Here is a 21,990-nt window from a genome sequence, read left to right as displayed (position 1 = left end):
GTGTGAACCAAGGGGGGCTTCCCATGAAAGGGAGGAGGCTCAGCGAGCGTAGGAGACGTACCAGAACCAGCCGCTGTAAAAACAACGAGCTGTCTAGACGTCGCGCTCGTGCCCGCTGAACAGGGAGCGAGCCGTCCGGCCGCCGCACTTGTGCGCATGCGCTGTCCGCAGGCTGTAGCCACAGCGCGCGGACCCGTCTCCTCACCTTCCACAAACTGTGGAAGGGAGGTAGAGGGGATAATATGGGGAACCAGGAGACCGGTACAAGCGGCCGTATCCACGGGCTCGTGCAACGAGTCTCTGATCCGTCCACGAGGCTCCAAGGGACGCCGCTTCTTAGAAGCAGGTGAACCAGAGGCCATGTGAACACGCCGTCCGACCGCCACCCTACAGCCACCGGGCTGAGGGGGGGAAAGAGGTAACATGGAGGAGCGCACCACAAGCGTAGGATGCAGGTGGCCTAAGGAATATCGCTCTTTAGGTACCATGTACTGCCGTTCGGTCGAACGGTCTTTACCTTTTCTTTATTGGGGAAGGAAAAAGTAGGAGCAAGCTTCCGGAACTTCCCGGTCCGTGGCGCTGCTCTCCCCGTCCGCGGCGGCGGCTGCTGCTGCTGCGGCACCGGGGCTGGAGTCGGAGGCGGCCCCCTGGAACGCTGGGACCGGCCTGGACCCCGCTTCCTCCCGGCCTGCTGGTGGGAGGAGCCCGTGAGAATCGCCCCGAACCGGGAACGATTCTCACGGACTGACTGCTGGTGCGCGAGAACCTCCGAGAACCGGGGACCAAATAGGCCATCCGGCGCTAATGGACCCTGGACGAGGCTGGCCCGCTCTCGTTCCGGCACCGCAGTGTGGGAGAGCCATATGACCCTTTGAATCATGGTAGCCCACACCATATGCCGGCCGGCCGAAACGGCTATCGGCTGGCATAGCTGGAGGATGGCCCTGGAAAAGCGGGAAACAGCCAGCCATCTCGCGGCTTCCTCCGGGCCGTAGGCCTCCCTGTCAGCCGACAAGGAGACCATGGCAGAGGAGAGCAGGGCGATGTTGTTGACCGCCGCCGCGGATTGAGAGGCACAAACGAACACCCTGTCAGTTAGGCCGACAATCTGCTTCTGGAGGCGGTCGGGGGGCAGCGGCTTGTCGTTAGCCGCTGCCAGGGGAGGCTCCAGGCGAGGGATCCCCCTGGCCTGAGTATCGGCCCAGCCCTCCACGTTGGTGAAATCCGTGTAGGATTTCACCGGGGCCTTTAGGGTCGAGGGGTCCCCACCCGTGACATCGGGCGGGTGGTGCACCATCCCGTGGGCCTGTGAAAGTGCATCCGGCCTGAACGGTACCTGCAAACAAGCAACAACAAAGCCGAGTGAGGTTTGCAAAGACACTGCCGGGTCGTCCGATCCCCGTCTTTTTCATTCTTTCAAACTGAACTGTTTTGCATAATGGTATGACCATTATGCAAAACAGCACATGCTCAAAATGTCCTTGTATGTGGTCATCTTCTGCAGTTAATCTAAACAATGGGGGGACGTCTGTGAGGCCCTCCTATGAATTCAGAGGTGGTTTTGCTGCTTTCCACTATTACTGTATACACATGATATATAGGCCTGATAATACTCATAGTTAATATAAAAGTAATGGTTCATTTCTCCCATAGGCGTAGCCTAACTAGTTTGTGAACGACTCAGCAACAGAAATTCAATGTGAACATAAATATCCTGGGCCATTTTTAATAGAATCCCGGACGATTTTGAAATTCCGCCACACATTTTTTTAAAAATGTCTCAAAAAGCAGTCCCTCCAGAGAAACGCGATTATGCGATCGCATAATTCAAGCATAATCAGCCAAAGTCTGCATATTCATGCGGGGGCCGCATTTTTTCAAACATGATATTTCCACGCAAAATATGCGGGGCTTGCATGATATCATAATCCCGGTATTTTCGTTGCAAAAAAATCACATATCTTGGCAGAAAGTTGAAAAATTTTGCGTTTACTTCACACGAGCAGTCATTTCCCCCTGTTGCCAGGGGAACGTTATGAAGTGACGTAATTACGCGACGTGAACATCATCGAAAAGCTGAATTTTTCGCAAGTTTCCGCAAAAAATTGCATAAATGTGCCGCATATTTCGTTGCACTTTTTTAGTGTGCCACGGGTTGATATGCGTGTGTCTCATGCCGAATACGTGAGATTTGAGAGCCCGATTTGTTTAAATTCTAGTGACTTTTCGACTGACGGCCATATGATATTTAAAAAATGTATCGACCTAATTCTCCACTGCTTGAACCCGCAGCAAATGGTGGAGCTCTTCCCAAAAGGTACCCCGTTGTTTTTGTTTTGAATTTTTATTATTATTATTATTATTAGGGGTCCAAGCCAACAGGTTGGATCCCTATTGTTTTTGTAAGGTTTTTTTTTCCTATTATTATTATTTTTCCCCCCTAGAAGTGGGTCCACAGCCCAAACCGTAAATGGTGCCGACACGCCAATTGCATGACTAGATCCAGGTCCCTGAGTTCTAGGCAGACGACAAAATCCAGACACGCCGGCCACTAGGTGGCGCTATACCAAGGAAAGACGCGTTTGGGGCTATAACTCCCACACCGAACCTCCCACATTCGAAACCTTACACGCACAGATTCACTGGAGTCTGCTGCATCTTTTGGCATAGGCCACGCCCATTTGCGTCTATAATTTTTTTTCGCTAAATCGCGAAAACCGCAAAACTGTTTTTTCCCTACTTCTCCCACATTTCTTGACCAATCGACACCAAACTTTGCACACGACATCTTCCGACACACACGCAAAGAATGCATGAAGCACTTTTTTGATCCGACCTTCGACGACGAAACGGTACCGTTTTGAATATTGGTTTATTAGCTAAATTAGACGTGGACTATCACAAATCCAAAGAAATCCAAAATGAGACATCGGATCGAGTCCAAATTTTACACACATGTTGGTGATAACCTTAATGTCGTTCGATAAAAATTTCGGAAAACTTCGCCATTAGGGGGCGCAATAAACTACGAAATTGTATATCTTCTAATTGGCCAAAGGAATGTTCTTCAAACAATGAGGGAACCATCAAGGGGCAAACCCGAGTCTATATAAAAATTATGGTCAAGAATTATTAATGTGGGCGGGAGTTATTTGGAAAAGGAAAATTGTCTTTGGAACATTTCGCCACAAGAGGGCGCAAAAAAACGACGAAATAATACATCTCCTAATTGGCCAATGGAATGTTCTGAAAACGCGTTTTGGGCTATAACTCCCACACCGAACCTCCCACAGTCAAAACCTTTATATCCACAGATTCACTGGAGTCAGCTGCATCTTTTGGCGTACGCCGTTTCTCAATTTCGAACACATGCTTCGCGTTGTGCCGGCGAAATGCACACTTCTTGGACCCCTGCATAACTGCTTGCAGTTCTAGTTATTATTATTATTATTATTATTATTCTGTGTCTTATAGGTCATAGTTCATATTCATGAACTATTTCACAAACCGAAAATAAAATACATTTTATTGGCGACTTTGAAAAAAGTAACTTGGACATGTGCCACTCCAGATAAAGAGGCTTCCTCTTATCAGGTTCACCCAGGGTCTGCAACAAAAAAAAAGTGCTTTAATAGGTCCATGCCATAATCTAAGCCTAGAGTAACGCAAACCAACCGTTTTCGTTGAATTCGTATCATGTAGCAAACCTGATCACTTGGATTTAATTGATTAATTTGACATACAGATTTAATTTCAGTTTTATCAGTTGTTTCAATGTCTTGTGACCCAGTCACCCCAAATCAATACCAGATATTTCTACTACATTGGACAAATGAGGCAGCGGAGAGATAATTATTCTCTAATGCCTACAATTGGTGAAACTGATGCAAGAAGACGCTGTATCTGAGTTGAAAGGGTCAAATATACAACTTAAAACTAACTTCATCGCAGTGATTCCTTTAATCAATTTTGTTTTTCTGTTGTGATCATTTTTTTTTTTTTTTAGGGAAATTCCATAATCGAGGTAAGTTCGATCTGCTGTTTCACAAACTTCAACAGATTGGTTGTTGTTGTGTTTACACCTGGCTAGCGTGAGAAATCCCTCCCATCTCTGCTTCTTCCCTCCAGGGTATTTCTGCCACATAAATGTTATGGAGCATGTCGCAGAGCACCAACCGGACCGGATGATCATAGGTGTGTGTTTGTTTGTGTGTGGGTTGAGGGACACAAACCAACCCTTGTTATGTGCATTTGCTATTATTTTTGACGTTGTATAGAATGTTGATCTATTGAACCATCAGAAAAAAGTTATGTTATTTGCATCACTTAGCGGATGTAAATGGCTGTGAACCAGGATTCACCAAAGGATGAAATGCCTTTGCACCCTGCTGCAAGGCATTGCATCCTGTGTCTGGTTCTTTTTCCTTGTGTCTGAGCAGTAGTCTTGTGTGCTTTTTTGTGTCTGTTCTCCTAGGCCTGTCCATGGTGACTGTGTGTCATCAGGCTGAGCTGAAACACGTATTCTACTTGTGCCATCTGTGTGAGGAGAGCTGCACACAGAAACAGATAATGGGCCACCTCTACTCTCCCGCTCACCTCATCAACTACTATGTAAGGGTCAACCTTCAACCAGCTGTGTTTCCTCATTCTGTTTCTATTATATCAATTTTTTTTTGTAAGGTTTTTTTTTTGCTTGAGCTGGGAAGGGGGGGGGGGAATTATTATAATTTTTTTAACAGCATTATGTGGCATTTGAGATGCCCTATGATGTATTTTTCCGACATACTCAAGGTTGTTTATGGTACGGGGGTTGGGGATGCAGTGAAAAAGTGAGCTTTGGTTATTGCTGAGTGACAATACATTTACATTTCTTTAAATGTGATGCATTTTAAGACTTGCACAGACCCTGATGTGCTGAGTTTCTCGTGGTTTCCGGGCCCGAGTATGTTCCAAGATGTGAAGCCCGTAGCCATGCGGGATGTAAAGAAGAATGGAAATGGGGTCTTACAGGTTTGAAACCTTTTACACTCCAGAAATGTAGAGCTGGAAAAATATGACAAAGTGTTGGCTATTTGAATTGTAAAACTGTTTTAAACTGAAAAAATACTTGACATTTGCTAGTTTTTGGAGAGAGAGAGAGAGAGAGAGAGAGAGAGAGAGAGAGAGAGAGAGAGAGAGAGAGAGAGAGAGAGAGAGAGAGAGAGAGAGAGAGAGAGAGAGAGAGAGAGAGAGAGAACTAACTTTTCCGCAATGTAAGGACCTTGCTGTTACCTCCTATCTGTCAAGAAGGGCTCTGTGTTAGCCCTAATAGTTTGACCTTATTGATGTTAAACACACTATGGCACAATGCTATTTTTAATTGAGTGAACCCTTGTGTTATTTAGGTTCTGGATTTGCCTAAAGACCTGTTCTGTGTCATCAGGGGAGCCTCTTACGCTGCAGGTACTTCAATGCAGTGAATTCTGCTTAAGTTTTCATATCCCAGTCAAAAACTGACTTGTTTTAACCTGGTCATGTTCCTCCTCAGCGATGTCTACACTTGAGGAAAATGAGAAGCTTGCATCACAGCTCAAGGGTCAGTTCCTTCTTATAATCATCCTTTGATTATTTTGTATTAACCCTAACATGGTGATTCCAAAATGCATTCTGTAGTTTACTATTTCTCATTGTTTGGTCTGCTGTGCTTAATTTTTATACAGTGCCAGTAAAGCATAAATGATCCTTCCATGCCATCTCTTTCCCTGCAGTAACCCTGAGCCTCACACTTTGAGGAACCCTGCTTTGTGTCCTATTCATTGGCTTATATTCCTTTCTGCTGGTTTACTTTATTTTTAGGGGTCCAAGCCAACAGGTTGGATCCCTATTGTTTTTGTAAGGATTTTTCTTATTAGGGGTCCAAGCCAACAGGTTGGATCCCTATTGTTTTTGTAAGGATTATTCCTATTATTATTCTTACCTCCCTCAAAGTGTGACCACAGCCCAAACCGTAAATGGTGCCGACACGCGAATTGCATGACTAGATCCAGATCTCTTCGGACTACGCAGACGACAAAATCCAGACACGCCGGTCACTAGGTGGCGCTATAACAAGGGAAAACGCGTTTGGGGCTATAACTCCCACACCGAACCTACCACAGTCAAAAACTTGTTCCCACATATTCACTGGAGTCTGCTGCATCTTTTGGCATAGGCCACGCCCATTTGCGTCTAGAATTTTTTTTTGCAAAATCGCGAAAACCGTAAAACTGTTTTTTCGCTACTCCTCCCACATTTCTCGCCCGATCAACACCAAACTTTGCACACAACATCGTCAGACGGACACGCAAAGAATGCATGAAACACTTTTTTGATCCGTCCTTCGACGACGAAACGGTAGCGTTTTGAATATTGGTTTATTAGCTAAATTAGACGTGGAATATCAAAAATCCAAAGAAATCCAAAATTAGACATCGGATCGAGTCCACATTTTACACACATGTTTGTGCTAACCTTAATGTCGTTCGATAAAAAATTCGGAAAATTTCGCCATTAGGGGGCGCAATAAACGAGGAAATTGTATATCTTCTAATTGGCCAAAGGAATGTTCTTTAAACTCAAGGGAAACCATCAAGGGGCAAACCCGAGTCTATATAGAAAATATGGCCAAGAATTATTAATGTGGGCGGGAGTTATTTGGCAAAGGAAAATTGTCTTTGGAAAATTTCGCCACAGGGCGGCGCCAGAAAACGACGACATTGTCTATCTCCTATTTGGCCAATGTTCTGAAAACGCGTTTTAGGCTATAACTCCCACACCGAAGCTCCCACAGTCAAAACCTTTATATCCACATGTTGTTCACGGTAGCGTTTTGAATACTTGCTTCGTGTTGTGCCGGCGAAATGCACATTTCTTGTTATTAGGGGTCCAAGCCAACAGGATTGGATCCCTATTGTTTTTGTAAGGATTCTTTTTATTATTATTCCCCCCTAGAAGTGGGTCCACAGCCCAAGCCGTAAATGGTGCCGACACGCCAATTGCATGACTAGATCCAGGTCCCTGAGTTCTAAGCAGACGACCAAATCCAGACACGCCGGCCACTAGGTGGCGCTATACCAAGGAAAGACGCGTTTGGGGCTATAACTCCCACACCGAACCTCCCACATTCAAAACCTTGCACACACATATTCACTGGAGTCTGCTGCATCTTTTGGCATAGGCCACGCCCATTTGCGTCCACAATTTTTTTTCGCAAAATCGCGAAAACCGCAAAACTGTTTTTTCCCTACTCCACCCACATTTCTTGACCAATCGACACCAAACTTTGCAAACGACATCTTCAGACGCACACGCAAAGAATGCATGAAACACTTTTTTGATCCGTCCTTCGATAACGAAACGGTAGCGTTTTGAATATTGGTATATTAGCTAAATTAGACGTGGAATATCAAAAATCCAAAGAAATCCAAAATTAGACATCGGATCGAGTCCACATTTTACACACATGTTGGTGGTAACCTTAATGTCGTTCGATAAAAATTTCGGAAAATTTCGCCATTAGGGGGCGCAATAAACGAGGAAATTGTATATCTTCTACAAAATTTCGCCGCGAAAACGCTACACTGACTTCTCGCTACTCCTACCACAGTCAAATCCTTTGTATCCACATGTTCAGGGCAGCGTTTTGAACACATGCTTCGCGTCGTGCCGGCGAAACGCACATTTCTTGTCGCGTTGTGCCGGCGAAATGCACACTTCTTGGACCCCTGCATAACTGCTTGCAGTTCTAGTTAGGGGTCCAAGCCAACAGGTTGGATCCCTATTGTTTTTGTAAGGATTTTTATACTACCTCCCCGTGAAAGTGGAACCACAGCCCAAACCGTAAATGGCGCACACGCGCCAATTGCATGACTAGATCCAGAATCGGCACCGCTACTCAGATAACAAAATCCAGACACGCCGGTCACTAGGTGGCGCTATACCAAGGAATACGCGTTTGGGGCTATAACTCCCACACCGAACCTCCCAGAGTCCAAAAACTTGTACACACAGATGTACTGGAGTCTGCTGCATCTTTTGGCCTAGGCCACGCCCATTTGCGTCTATGAATATTTTTCGCTAAATCGCGAAAACCGCAAAAATGTTTTTTCGCTACTCCTCCCACATTTCTTGACCAATCGACACAAAACTTTGCACACGACATCTTAAGACCTACACCAAAAGAATGCATGAAACACTTTTTTGATCCGACCTTTGACGACGAAACGGTAGCGTTTTGAATATTGGTTTATGAGCTAAATTAGACGTGGAAAATCAAAAATCCAAAAAATTCAAAATTACCCATCGGAACGAGTCCAAATTGTGCACGCATGTTGGTGCTAACCTTAATGTCGTACGATAAAAATTTCGGAAAATTTCGCCATTAGGGGGCGCAATAAACGAGGAAATTGTATATCTTCTACAAAATTTCGCCGCGAAAACGCTACACTGACTTCTCGCTACTCCTACCACAGTCAAATCCTTTGTATCCACAGGTTCAGGGTAGCGTTTTGAACACATGCTTCGCGTTGTGCCGGCGAAACGCACATTTCTTGTCGCGTTGTGCCGGCGAAATGCACACTTCTTGGACCCCTGCATAACTGCTTGCAGTTCTAGTTATTATTCTTACCCCCCTAAAAGTGGGCCCACACCCCAAACCGTAAATGGTGCCGACACGCAAATTGCATGACTAGGTCCAGATCTGTTCGGACTAAGCAGACGACAAAATCCAGACCTGCCGGCCACTAGGTGGCGCTATAACAAGAAAATCGCGTTTGGGGCTATAACTCCCACACCGAACCTCCCACATTCAAAACCTTGAACACACAGATTCACTGGAGTCTGATGCATCTTTTGGCATAGGCCACGCCCATTTGCGTCCATAATTTTTTTTCGCAAAATCGCGAAAACCGCAAAACTGTTTTTTCCCTACTCCGCCCACATTTCTTGACCAATCGACACCAAACTTTGCACACGACATCGTCAGACGCACACGAAAAGAAAAACTATATACTTTTTTGATCCGACCTTCGACTACGAAACGGTAGCGTTTTGAATATTGCTTTATTAGCTACGTTTTACGTCGATACGCAAAAATTCAGAAAATACCAAAATTAGACATCGGATCAAGTCCAAATTTTAGACACATGTCGGTGCTACCCTTAATGGCGTTCAATAAAGAATTCGGAATATTTCGCCATTAGGGGGCGCAATAAACGACGAAATTGTATATCTTCTAATTGGCCAAAGGAATGTTCTTCAAACTCAAGGGAAACCATCAAGGGGCAAACCCGAATCTATATAGAAAATATGGCCAAGAATTATTAATGTGGGCGGGAGTTTTTGGCAAAGGAAAATTGTCTTTGGAAAATGTCGCCACAGGGCGGCGCCAAAAAACGACGACATTGTCTATCTCCTATTTGGCCAATGTTCTGAAAACGCGTTTTAGGCTATAACTCCCACACCGAAGCTCCCACAGTCAAAACCTTTATATCCACATGTTGTTCACGGTAGCGTTTTGAATACTTGCTTCGCATTGTGCCGGCGAAACGCACATTTCTTGTCGCGTTGTGCCGGCGAAATGCACACTTCTTGGACCCCTGCATAACTGCTTGCAGTTCTAGTTATTATTCTTCCCCCCGTACTTGTGGGACTACAGCCCAAACCGTAAATGGTGCACACGCGCCAATTGCATGACTAGATCCAGGTCCGGCACCGCTACTCAGATAACCAAATCCAGACGCGCCGGCCACTAGGTGGCGCTATACCAAGGACAGACGCGTTTGGGCCTATAACTCCCACACCGAATCTCCCACATTCAAAAACTTGTACGCACAGATTCACTGGAGTCTGCTGCATCTTTTGGCATAGGCCACGCCCATTTGCGTCTATAATTTTTTTTCGCAAAATCGCGAAAACCGCAAAAATGATTTTTCCCTACTCCTCCCACATTTCTTGACCAATCGACACCAAACTTTGCACACGACATCTTCAGACGCACGCGCAAAGAATGCAGGAAACACTTTTTTGATGCGACCTTTGACGACGAAACGGTAGCGTTTTGAATATTGGTTTATTAGCTAAATTAGACGTGGAATATCCAAAATCCCGAAAAATTCAAAATTACACATCGGATCGACTCCAAGTTTTACAAACATGTTGGTGCTAACCTTAATGTCGTTCGATAAAAATTTCGGAAAATTTCGCCATTAGGGGGCGCAATAAACGAGGAAATTGTATATCTTCTACAAAATTTCGCCGCGAAAACGCTACACTAACTTCTCGCTACTCCTACCACAGTCAAATCCTTTGTATCCACAGGTTCAGGGTAGCGTTTTGAACAAATGCTTCGCTTTGTGCCGGCGAAACGCACATTTCTTGTCGCGTTGTGCCGGCGAAATGCACACTTCTTGGACCCCTGCATAACTGCTTGCAGTTCTAGTTAGGGGTCCAAGCCAACAGGTTGGATCCCTATTGTTTTTGTAAGGATTTTTAGGGGTCCAAGCCAACAGGTTGGATCCCTATTGTTTTTGTAAGGATTTTTCTTCCTATTATTATTAGGGGTCCAAGCCAACAGGTTGGATCCCTATTGTTTTTGTAAGGATTTTTCTTATTAGGGGTCCAAGCCAACAGGTTGGATCCCTATTGTTTTTGTAAGGATTTTTATTATACTTCCCGCGGTGAAAGTGGAACCACAGCCCAAACCGTAAATGGTGCACACGCGCCAATTGCATGACTAGATCCAGAATCGGCACCGCTACTCAGATAACAAAATCCAGACACGCCGGCCACTAGGTGGCGCTATACCAAGGAATACGCGTTTGCGGCTATAACTCCCACACCGAACCTCCCAGAGTCCAAAAACTTGTACACACAGATGCACTGGAGTCTGCTGCATTTTTTGGCCTAGGCCACGCCCATTTGCGTCTAGGAATATTTTTCGCTAAATCGCGAAAACCGCAAAACTGTTTTTTCGCTACTCCTCCCACATTTCTCGACCAATCGACACCAAACTTTGCAGATGACATCGTCAGACGCACACGCAAAGAATGCATGAAACACTTTTTTGATCCGTCCTTCGACGACGAAACGGTAGCGTTTTGAATATTGGTTTATTAGCTAAATTAGACGTGGAATATCAAAAATCCAAAGAAATCCAAAATTAGACATTGGATCGAGTCCACATTTTACACACATGTTGGTGCTAACCTTAATGTCGTTCGATAAAAATTTCGGAAAATTTCGCCATTAGGGGGCGCAATAAACGAGGAAATTGTATATCTTCTACAAAATTTCGCCGCGAAAACGCTACACTGACTTCTCGCTACTCCTACCACAGTCAAATCCTTTGTATCCACAGGTTCAGGGTAGCGTTTTGAACACATGCTTCGCTTTGTGCCGGCGAAACGCACATTTCTTGTCGCGTTGTGCCGGCGAAATGCACACTTCTTGGACCCCTGCATAACTGCTTGCAGTTCTAGTTATTATTATTATTATACTTCCCGCCTTGAAAGTCGGTCCACAGCCCAAACCGTAAACGGTGCACACGCGCCAATTACATGACTAGAACCAGGTCCGGCACCGCTACTCAGATAACCAAATCCAGACATGCCGGCCTCTAGGTGGCGCTATACCAAGGAGAAACACGTTTGGGGCTATAGCTCCCACACCGAACCTCCCACAGTCAAAAACTTGTACCCACTTATTCACTGGAGTCTGCTGCATCTTTCGGCATAGGCCACGCCCATTTGCGTCATTAATTTTTTTTCGCAAAATCGCGAAAACCGCAAAACTGTATTTTCGCTATCCCTCCCACATTTCTCGACCAATCAACACCAAACTTTGCACACGGCATCTTCAGACGCACACGCAAAGAAACCCTCAGACAGTTTTTTGATCCGACTTTCGACGACGAAACGGTAGAGTTTTGAATATTTGTTTATTAGCTAAATTTGACGTGGAAAATCAAAAATTCAAAAAATACCAAAATTAGATATCGGATCAAGCCCACATTTAAGTCACATGTCGGTGCTAGCCTTAATGTCGTTCGATAAAAAATTCGGAAAATTTCGCCATTAGGGGGCGCAATAAACGAGGAAATTGTATATCTTATACAAAATTTCGCCGCGAAAACGCTACACTGACTTCTCGCTACTCCTACCACAGTCAAATCCTTTGTATCCACAGGTTCAGGGTAGCGTTTTGAACACATGCTTCGCGTTCTGCCGGCGAAATGCACATTTGTTGTCGCGTTGTGCCGGCGAAATGCACACTTCTTGTTCTTATACTTCCTACCAAGAAAGTGGTACTACAGCCCAAACCGTAAATGGTGCACACACGCCAATTACATGACTAGATCCAGGTACGTGAAGACTATGCAGACGACCAAATCCAGACATGCCGGCCACTAGGTGGCGCTATACCAGGGAATACGCGTTTGGGGCTATAACTCCCACACCGAACGTCCCAGAGTCCAAAAACTTGAACACACAGATGCACTGGAGTCTGCTGCATCTTTTGGCATAGGCCCCGCCCATTTGCGTCTAGAAATTTTTTTCGCAAAATCGCGAAAACCGCAAAACTGTTTTTTCGCTACTCCTCCAGCATTTCTCGACCAATCAACACCAAACTTTGCTCACGGCATCTTCAGACGCACACGCAAAGAAACCCTCAGACAGTTTTTTGATCCGACTTTCGACGACGAAACGGTAGCGTTTTGAATCTTGGTTTATTAGCTAAATTTGACGTGGAAAATCAAAAATCCAAAAAAAACAAAATTAGACATCGGATCGAGTCCACATTTTACACACATGTCGGGGCTAGCCTTAATGTCGTTCGATAAAAAATTCGGAAAATTTCGCCATTAGGGGGCGCAATAAACGAGGAAATTGTATATCTTCTAAAAAATTTCGCCGCGAAAACGCTACACTGACTTCTCGCTACTCCTACCACAGTCAAATCCTTTGTATCCACAGGTTCAGGGTAGCGTTTTGAACACATGCTTCGCGTTGTGTCGGCGAAACGCACATTTCTTGTCGCGTTGTGCCGGCGAAATGCACACTTCTTGGACCCCTGCATAACTGCTTGCAGTTCTAGTTAGGGGTCCAAGCCAACAGGTTGGATCCCTATTGTTTTTGTAAGGATTTTTCCTATTATTATTCCCCCGTAAAAGTGGGAATACAGCCCAAACCGTAAATGTTGCACACACGCCAATTGCATGACTAGATCCAGGTCCGTGAGGACTACGCAGACGACAAAATCCAGACACGCCGGCCCCTAGGTGGCGCTATACCAAGGAATACGCGTTTGGGGCTATAACTCCCACACCGAACCTCCCACAGTCAAAAACTTGTACGCACATATTCACTGGAGTCTGCTGCATCTTTTGGCATAGGCCACGCCCATTTGCGTCTATAATTTTTTTTCGCAAAATCGCGAAAACCGCAAAACTGTTTTTTCCCTACTCCTCACACATTTCTTGACCAATCGACACCAAACTTTGCACACGACATCGTCAGACAAACACGAAAATAAAAACTCAAACATTTTTTGATCCGACCTTCGATTACGAAACGGTAGCATTTTGAAAATTTGTTTATTAGCTACGTTTTACGTCGAAAATCAAAAATCCAGAAAAATACCAAAATTAGCCATCGGATCAAGTCCAAATTTTACACACATGTCGGTGCTACCCTTAGTGGCGTTCGAAAAAGATTTCGGAAAATTTTGCCATAAGGGGGCGCAATAAACGAGGAAATTGTATATCTTCTAATTGGCCAGAGGAATGCTCTTCAAACTCAAGGGAAACCATCAAGGGGCAAACCCAAGTCTACATAGACAATATGGCCAAGAATTATTAATGTGGGCGGGAGTTATTTGGCAAAGGAAAATTGTCTTTGGAAAATTAAAAAATTTCGCCACAGGGCGGCGCCAAAAAACGACGACATTGTCTATCTCCTATTTGGCCAATGGAATGTTCTGAAAACGCGTTTTAGGCTATAACTCCCACACCGAAGCTCCCACAGTCAAAACCTTTGTATCCACAGGTTGAGGGTAGCGTTTTGAACACATGCTTCGCGTTGTGCCGGCGAAACGCACATTTCTTGTCGCGTTGTGCCGGCGAAATGCACACTTCTTGGACCCCTGCATAACTGCTTGCAGTTCTAGTTATACTTACCCCCCTAAAAGTGGTACCACAGCCCAAACCGTAAATGGTGCACACACGCCAATTACATGACTAGATCCCGATCTCTTCGGACTACGCAGACGACAAAATCCAGACACGCCGGTCACTAGGTGGCGCTATACCAAGGAATACGCGTTTGGGGCTATAACTCCCACACCGAACCTCCCACAGTCAAAAACTTGTACGCACATATTCACTGGAGTCTGCTGCATCTTTTGGCATAGGCCACGCCCATTTGCGTCTATAATTTTTTTTCGCAAAATCGCGAAAACCGCAAAACTGTATTTTCCCTACTCCTCCCACATTTCTTGACCAATCGACACCAAACTTTGCACACGACATCTTCAGACACTCACGCAAAGAATGCATGAAACACTTTTTTGATCCGACCTTCGACGACGAAACGGTAGCATTTGGAATATTGGTTTATTAGCTAAATTAGACGTGGAATAGCAAAAATCCAAAGAAATCCAAAATGAGACATCGGATCGAGCCCAAATTTTACACACATGTTGGTGCTAACCTTAATGTCGTTCGATAAAAAATTCGGAAAAATTCGCCATTAGGGGGCGCAATAAACGAGGAAATTGTATATCTTCTAATTGGCCAAAGGAATGTTCTTCAAACTCAAGGGAAACCATCAAGGGGCAAACCCAAGTCTATATAGAAAATATGGCCAAGAATTATTAATGTGGGCGGGAGTTATTTGGCAAAGGAAAATTGTCTTTGGAAAATTAAAAATTTCGCCACAGGGCGGCGCCAAAAAACAACGACATTGTCTATCTCCTATTTGGCCAATGGAATGTTCTGAAAACGCGTTTTGGGCTTTAACTCCCACACCGAAGCTCCCACAGTCAAAACCTTTGTATCCACATGTTGTTCACGGTAGCGTTTTGAATACTTGCTTCGCGTTGTGCCGGCGAAATGCACATTTCTTGTCGCGTTGTGCCGGCGAAATGCACACTTCTTGGACCCCTGCATAACTGCTTGCAGTTCTAGTTAGGGGTCCAAGCCAACAGGTTGGATCCCTATTGTTTTTGTAAGGATTTTTCTTTTTATTATACTACCTCCCCCTAGAAGTTGTACCACAGCCCAAACCGTAAATGGTGCCGACACGCCAATTGCATGACTAGATCCAGGTCCGGCACCGCTACTCAGATAACCAAATCCAGACACGTCGGTCACTAGGTGGCGCTATACCAAGGAATACGCGTTTGGGGCTATAACTCCCACACCGAACCTCCCACAGTCAAAAACTTGTACCCACATATTCACTGGAGTCTGCTGCATCTTTTGGCATAGGCCACGCCCATTTGCGTCTAGAATTTTTTTTCGCAAAATCGCGAAAACCGCAAAACTGTTTTTTCGCTACTCCTCCCACATTTCTCGACCAATCAACACCAAACTTTGCACACGGCATCTTCAGACGCACACGCAAAGAAACCCTCAGACAGTTTTTTGATCCGACTTTCGACGACGAAACGGTAGCGTTTTGAATATTGGTTTATTAGCTAAATTTGACGTGGAAAATCAAAAAAAAAAAAAAAACCAAAATTAGACATCGGATCGAGTCCACATTTTACACACATGTCGGGGCTAGCCTTAATGTCGTTCGATAAAAAATTCGGAAAATTTCGCCATTAGGGGGCGCAATAAACGAGGAAATTGTATATCTTCTACAAAATTTCGCCGCGAAAACGCTACACTGACTTCTCGCTACTCCTACCACAGTCAAATCCTTTGTATCCACAGGTTCACGGTAGCGTTTTGAACACATGCTTCGCGTTGTGCCGGCGAAACGCACATTTCTTGTCGCGTTGTGCCGGCGAAATGCACACTTCTTGGACCCCTGCATAACTGCTTGCAGTTCTAGTTAGGGGTCCAAGCCAACAGGTTGGATCCCTATTGTTTTTGTAAGGATTTTTCTTTTTATTATACTACCTCCCCCTAGAAGTTGTACCACAGCCCAAACCGTAAATGGTGCCGACACGCCAATTGCATGACTAGATCCAGGTCCTGCACCGCTACTCAGATAACCAAATCCAGACACGTCGGTCACTAGGTGGCGCTATACCAAGGAATACGCGTTTGGGGCTATAACTCCCACACCGAACCTCCCACAGTCAAAAACTTGTACCCACATATTCACTGGAGTCTGCTGCATCTTTTGGCATAGGCCACGCCCATTTGCGTCTATGAATATTTTTCGCTAAATCGCGAAAACCGCAAAACTGTTTTTTCGCTACTCCTCCCACATTTCTCGACCAATCAACACCAAACTTTGCAGACGGCATTTTCAGACGCACACGCAAAGAAACCCTCAGACAGTCTTTTGATCCGACTTTCGACGACGAAACGGTAGCGTTTTGAATATTGGTTTATTAGCTAAATTTGACGTGGAAAATCAAAAATCCAAAAAAAAACAAAATTAGACATCGGATCGAGTCCACATTTTACACACATGTCGGGGCTAGCCTTAATGTCGTTCGATAAAAAATTCGGAAAATTTCGCCATTAGGGGGCGCAATAAACGAGGAAATTGTATATCTTCTACAAAATTTCGCCGCGAAAACGCTACACTGACTTCTCGCTACTCCTACCACAGTCAAATCCTTTGTATCCACAGGTTCAGGGTAGCGTTTTGAACACATGCTTCGCGTTGTGCCGGCGAAATGCACATTTCTTGTCGCGTTGTGCCGGCGAAATGCACACTTCTTGGACCCCTGCATAACTGCTTGCAGTTCTAGTTAGGGGTCCAAGCCAACAGGTTGGATCCCTATTGTTTTTGTAAGGATTTTTATTATTAGGGGTCCAAGCCAACAGGTTGGATCCCTATTGTTTTTGTAAGGATTTTTCCTATTATACTTACCTCCCTAAAAGTGGGACCACAGCCCAAACCGTAAATGGTGCCGACACGCCAATTGCATGACTAGATCCAGATCTCTTCGGACTATGCAGACGACAAAATCCAGACACGCCGGTCACTAGGTGGCGCTATACCAAGGAATACGCGTTTGGGGCTATAACTCCCACACCGAACCTCCCAGAGTCCAAAAACTTGTACACACAGATGCACTGGAGTCTGCTGCATCTTTTGGCCTAGGCCACGCCCATTTGCGTCTAGGAATATTTTTCGCTAAATCGCAAAAACCGCAAAACTGTTTTTTCCCTACTCCTCCCACATTTCTTGACCAATCGACACCAAACTTTGCACACGATATCTTCAAACGCACACGCAAAGAAACCCTCAGACAATTTTTTGATCCGACTTTCGACGACGAAACGGTAGCGTTTTGAATATTGGTTTATTAGCTAAATTTGACGTGGAAAATCAAAAATCCCAAAAAAAACAAAATTAGACATCGGATCGAGTCCACATTTGACACACATGTCGGGGCTAGCCATAATGTCGTTCGATAAAAAATTCGGAAAATTTCGCCATTAGGGGGCGCAATAAACGAGGAAATTGTACATCTTCTACAAAATTTCGCCGCGAAAACGCTACACTGACTTCTCGCTACTCCTACCACAGTCAAATCCTTTGTATCCACAGGTTCAGGGTAGCGTTTTGAACACATGCTTCGCGTTGTGCCGGCGAAATGCACATTTCTTGTCGCGTTGTGCCGGCGAAATGCACACTTCTTGTTAGGGGTCCAAGCCAACAGGTTGGATCCCTATTGTTTTTGTAAGGATTTTTCTTATTATTATTAGGGGTCCAAGCCAACAGGTTGGATCCCTATTGTTTTTGTAGTGTTTGTTATTATTCCCCCTGAAAGTGGGTCCACAGCCCAAACCGTAAATGGTGCACACGCGCCAATTACATGACTAGAACCAGGTCCGGCACCGCTACTCAGATAACCAAATCCAGACATGCCGGCCACTAGGTGGCGCTATACCAAGGAGAAACACGTTTGGGGCTATAGCTCCCACACCGAACCTCCCACAGTCAAAAACTTGTACCCACATATTCACTGGAGTCTGCTGCATCTTTTGGCATAGGCCACGCCCATTTGCGCCTATAATTTTTTTTCGCTAAATCGCGAAAACCACTCAACTGTTTTTTCACTACTCCTCCCACATTTCTTGACCAATCGACACCAAACTTTGCACACGACATCTTCAGACGCACTCGAACAGAAACCCTCAGACACTTTTTTTATCCGACCTTCGATAACGAAACGGTAGCGTTTTGAATATTTGTTTATTAGCTAAATTAGACGTGGAAAATCAAAAATCCCAAAAAATCCAGAATTAGACATCGGATCGAGTCCAAATTTTAGACACATGTCGTTGCTACCCTTAATGGCGTTCAATAAAAAAATCGGAAAATTTCGCAATTAGGGGGCGCAATAAACGAGGAAATTGTATATCTTCTACAAAATTTCGCTGCGAAAACGCTACACTGACTTCTCGCTACTCCTACCATAGTCAAATCCTTTGTATCCACAGGTTCAGGGTAGCGTTTTGAACACATGCTTCGCGTTGTGCCGGCGAAACGCACATTTCTTGTCGCGTTGTGCCGGCGAAATGCACACTTCTTGTTAGGGGTCCAAGCCAACAGGTTGGATCCCTATTGTTTTTGTAAGGATTTTTCTTATTATTATTAGGGGTCCAAGCCAACAGGTTGGATCCCTATTGTTTTTGTAGTGTTTGTTATTATTCCCCCTGAAAGTGGGTCCACAGCCCAAACCGTAAATGGTGCACACGCGCCAATTACATGACTAGAACCAGGTCCGGCACCGCTACTCAGATAACCAAATCCAGACATGCCGGCCACTAGGTGGCGCTATACCAAGGAGAAACACGTTTGGGGCTATAGCTCCCACACCGAACCTCCCACAGTCAAAAACTTGTACCCACATATTCACTGGAGTCTGCTGCATCTTTTGGCATAGGCCACGCCCATTTGCGCCCATAATTTTTTTTCGCTAAATCGCGAAAACCACTCAACTGTTTTTTCACTACTCCTCCCACATTTCTTGACCAATCGACACCAAACTTTGCACACGACATCTTCAGACGCACTCGAACAGAAACCCTCAGACACTTTTTTTATCCGACCTTCGATTACGAAACGGTAGCGTTTTGAATATTTGTTTATTAGCTAAATTAGACGTGGAAAATCAAAAATCCCAAAAAATCCAGAATTAGACATCGGATCGAGTCCAAATTTTAGACACATGTCGTTGCTACCCTTAATGGCGTTCAATAAAAAAATCGGAAAATTTCGCAATTAGGGGGCGCAATAAACGAGGAAATTGTATATCTTCTACAAAATTTCGCTGCGAAAACGCTACACTGACTTCTCGCTACTCCTACCATAGTCAAATCCTTTGTATCCACAGGTTCAGGGTAGCGTTTTGAACACATGCTTCGCGTTGTGCCGGCGAAACGCACATTTCTTGTCGCGTTGTGCCGGCGAAATGCACACTTCTTGGACCCCTGCATAACTGCTTGCAGTTCTAGTTATTATACTTCCCGCGCTAAAAGTGGGCCCACAGCCCAAACCGTAAATGGTGCCGACACGCCAATTGCATGACTAGATCCAGGTCCGGCACCGCTACTCAGATAACAAAATCCAGACACGCCGGCCACTAGGTGGCGCTATACCAAGGAAAGACGCGTTTGGGGCTATAACTCCCACACCGAACCTCCAACATTCAAAACCTTGAACACACATATTCACTGGAGTCTGCTGCATCTTTTGGCATAGGCCACGCCCATTTGCGTCTAGAATTTTTTTTCGCAAAATTGCGAAAACCGCAAAACTGTTTTTTCCCTACTCCTCCCACATTTCTTGACCAATCGACACCAAACTTTGCACACGACATCTTCAGACGCACACGCAAAGAATGCATGAGAACAGTTTTTTGATGCGACCTTTGACGACGAAACGGTAGCGTTTTGAATATTGGTTTATGAGCTAAATTAGACGTGGAAAATCAAAAATCCAAAGAAATCCAAAATTAGACATCGGAACGAGTCCAAATTGTGCACACATGTTGGTGTTATCCTTAACGTCGTTCGATAAAAATTTCGGAAAATTTCGCCATTAGGGGGCGCAATAAACGAGGAAATTGTATATCGTCTACAAAATTTCGCCGCGAAAACGCTACACTGACTTCTCGCTACTCCTACCACAGTCAAATCCTTTGTATCCACAGGTTCAGGGTAGCGTTTTGAACACATGCTTCGCATTGTGCCGGCGAAACGCACATTTCTTGTCGCGTTGTGCCGGCGAAATGCACACTTCTTGGACCCCTGCATAACTGCTTGCAGTTCTAGTTATTATTATTATTCCCCCCTAGAAGTGGGCCCACAGCCCAAACCGTAAATGGTGACGACACGCCAATTGCATGACTAGATCCAGGTCCCTGAGTTCTAGGCAGACGACAAAATCCAGACACGCCGGCCACTAGGTGGCGCTATACCAAGGGAAAACGCGTTCGGGGCTATAACTCCCACACCGAAGCTCCGACAGTCAAAAACTTGTACGCACATATTCACTGGAGGCTGCTGCATCTTTTGGCCTAGGCCACGCCCATTTGCGTCTATAATTTTTTTTCGCAAAATCGCGAAAACCGCAAAACTGTTTTTTCGCTACTCCTCCCACATATCTTGACCAATTGACACCAAACTTTGCACACGACATCTTCAGACGCACACAACAATTTAAATAATAACACGTTTTTGATCAGACCTTCGACGACGAAACGGTAGCGTTTTGAATATTGGTTTATTAGCTAAATTAAACGTGGAAAATCAAAAATCCAAAGAAATCCAAAATTACACATCGGATCAAGTCCAAATTTTACACACATGTTGGTGCTAACCTTACTGTCGTTCGATAAAAAATCAGGAATTTTTCGCCATTAGGGGGCGCAATAAACGAGGAAATTGTATATCTTCTAATTGGCCCAAGGAATGTTCTTCAAACTATAAGGAAACCATCAAGGGGCAAACCCGAGTCTATATAGAAAATATGGCCAAGAATTATTAATGTGGGCGGGAGTTATTTGGCAAAGGATAATTCTCTTTGGAAAATTTCGCCACAGGGCGGCGCCAAAAAACGACGACAATGTCTATCTCCTATTTGGCCATGGAATGTTCTGAAAACGCGTTTTAGGCTATAACTCCCACACCGAAGCTCCCACAGTCAAAACCTTTATATCCACATGTTGTTCACGGTAGCGTTTTGAATACTTGCTTCGCGTTGTGCCGGCGAAACGCACATTTCTTGTCGCGTTGTGCCGGCGAAATGCACACTTCTTGGACCCCTGCATAACTGCTTGCAGTTCTAGTTCTTATTATTATTATTATTCCCAACTAGAAGTGGTACCACAGCCCAGACCGTAAATGGTGCCGACACGCCAATTGCATGACTAGATCCAGATCCCTTCGGACTACGCAGACGACAAAATCCAGACACGCCGGCCACTAGGTGGCGCTATACCAAGGAGAAACACGTTTGGGGCTATAGCTCCCACACCGAACATCCCACAGTCAAAAACTTGTACCCACTTATTCACTGGAGTCTGCTGCATCTTTTGGCATAGGCCACGCCCATTTGCGTCATTAATTTTTTTTCGCAAAATCGCGAAAACCGCAAAACTGTATTTTCGCTATCCCTCCCACATTTCTCGACCAATCAACACCAAACTTTGCACACGGCATCTTCAGACGCACACGCAAAGAAACCCTCAGACAGTTTTTTGATCCGACTTTCGACGACGAAACGGTAGAGTTTTGAATATTTGTTTATTAGCTAAATTTGACGTGGAAAATCAAAA

General features: G+C 44.9%; 1 protein-coding gene across 11 annotated transcripts in view; it reads left to right on the top strand.

The window, feature by feature from the left end:
* Positions 1-21,990, top strand: part of LOC115535227 (uncharacterized) — a 73,145-nt gene that overhangs the window by 8,206 nt on the left and 42,949 nt on the right. For all 11 annotated transcript variants that reach the window (XM_030346257.1, XM_030346256.1, XM_030346249.1 and 8 more), the window contains exons 4-10: positions 2,293-2,317; positions 4,007-4,024; positions 4,129-4,194; positions 4,475-4,611; positions 4,894-5,010; positions 5,385-5,442; positions 5,528-5,575. In XM_030346257.1, the coding sequence (XP_030202117.1) occupies positions 2,293-2,317; positions 4,007-4,024; positions 4,129-4,194; positions 4,475-4,611; positions 4,894-5,010; positions 5,385-5,442; positions 5,528-5,575 (469 nt within the window). The remainder of the gene's footprint in view (positions 1-2,292; positions 2,318-4,006; positions 4,025-4,128; positions 4,195-4,474; positions 4,612-4,893; positions 5,011-5,384; positions 5,443-5,527; positions 5,576-21,990) is intronic.

This window comes from Gadus morhua, chromosome 22 (assembly GCF_902167405.1).
Source record: "Gadus morhua chromosome 22, gadMor3.0, whole genome shotgun sequence".
In the NCBI taxonomy this organism is placed as follows: Eukaryota; Metazoa; Chordata; class Actinopteri; order Gadiformes; family Gadidae; genus Gadus; species Gadus morhua.
Note: the sequence above shows the minus strand (reverse complement) of the source record. Positions and strands in the feature narration are given on the sequence as shown.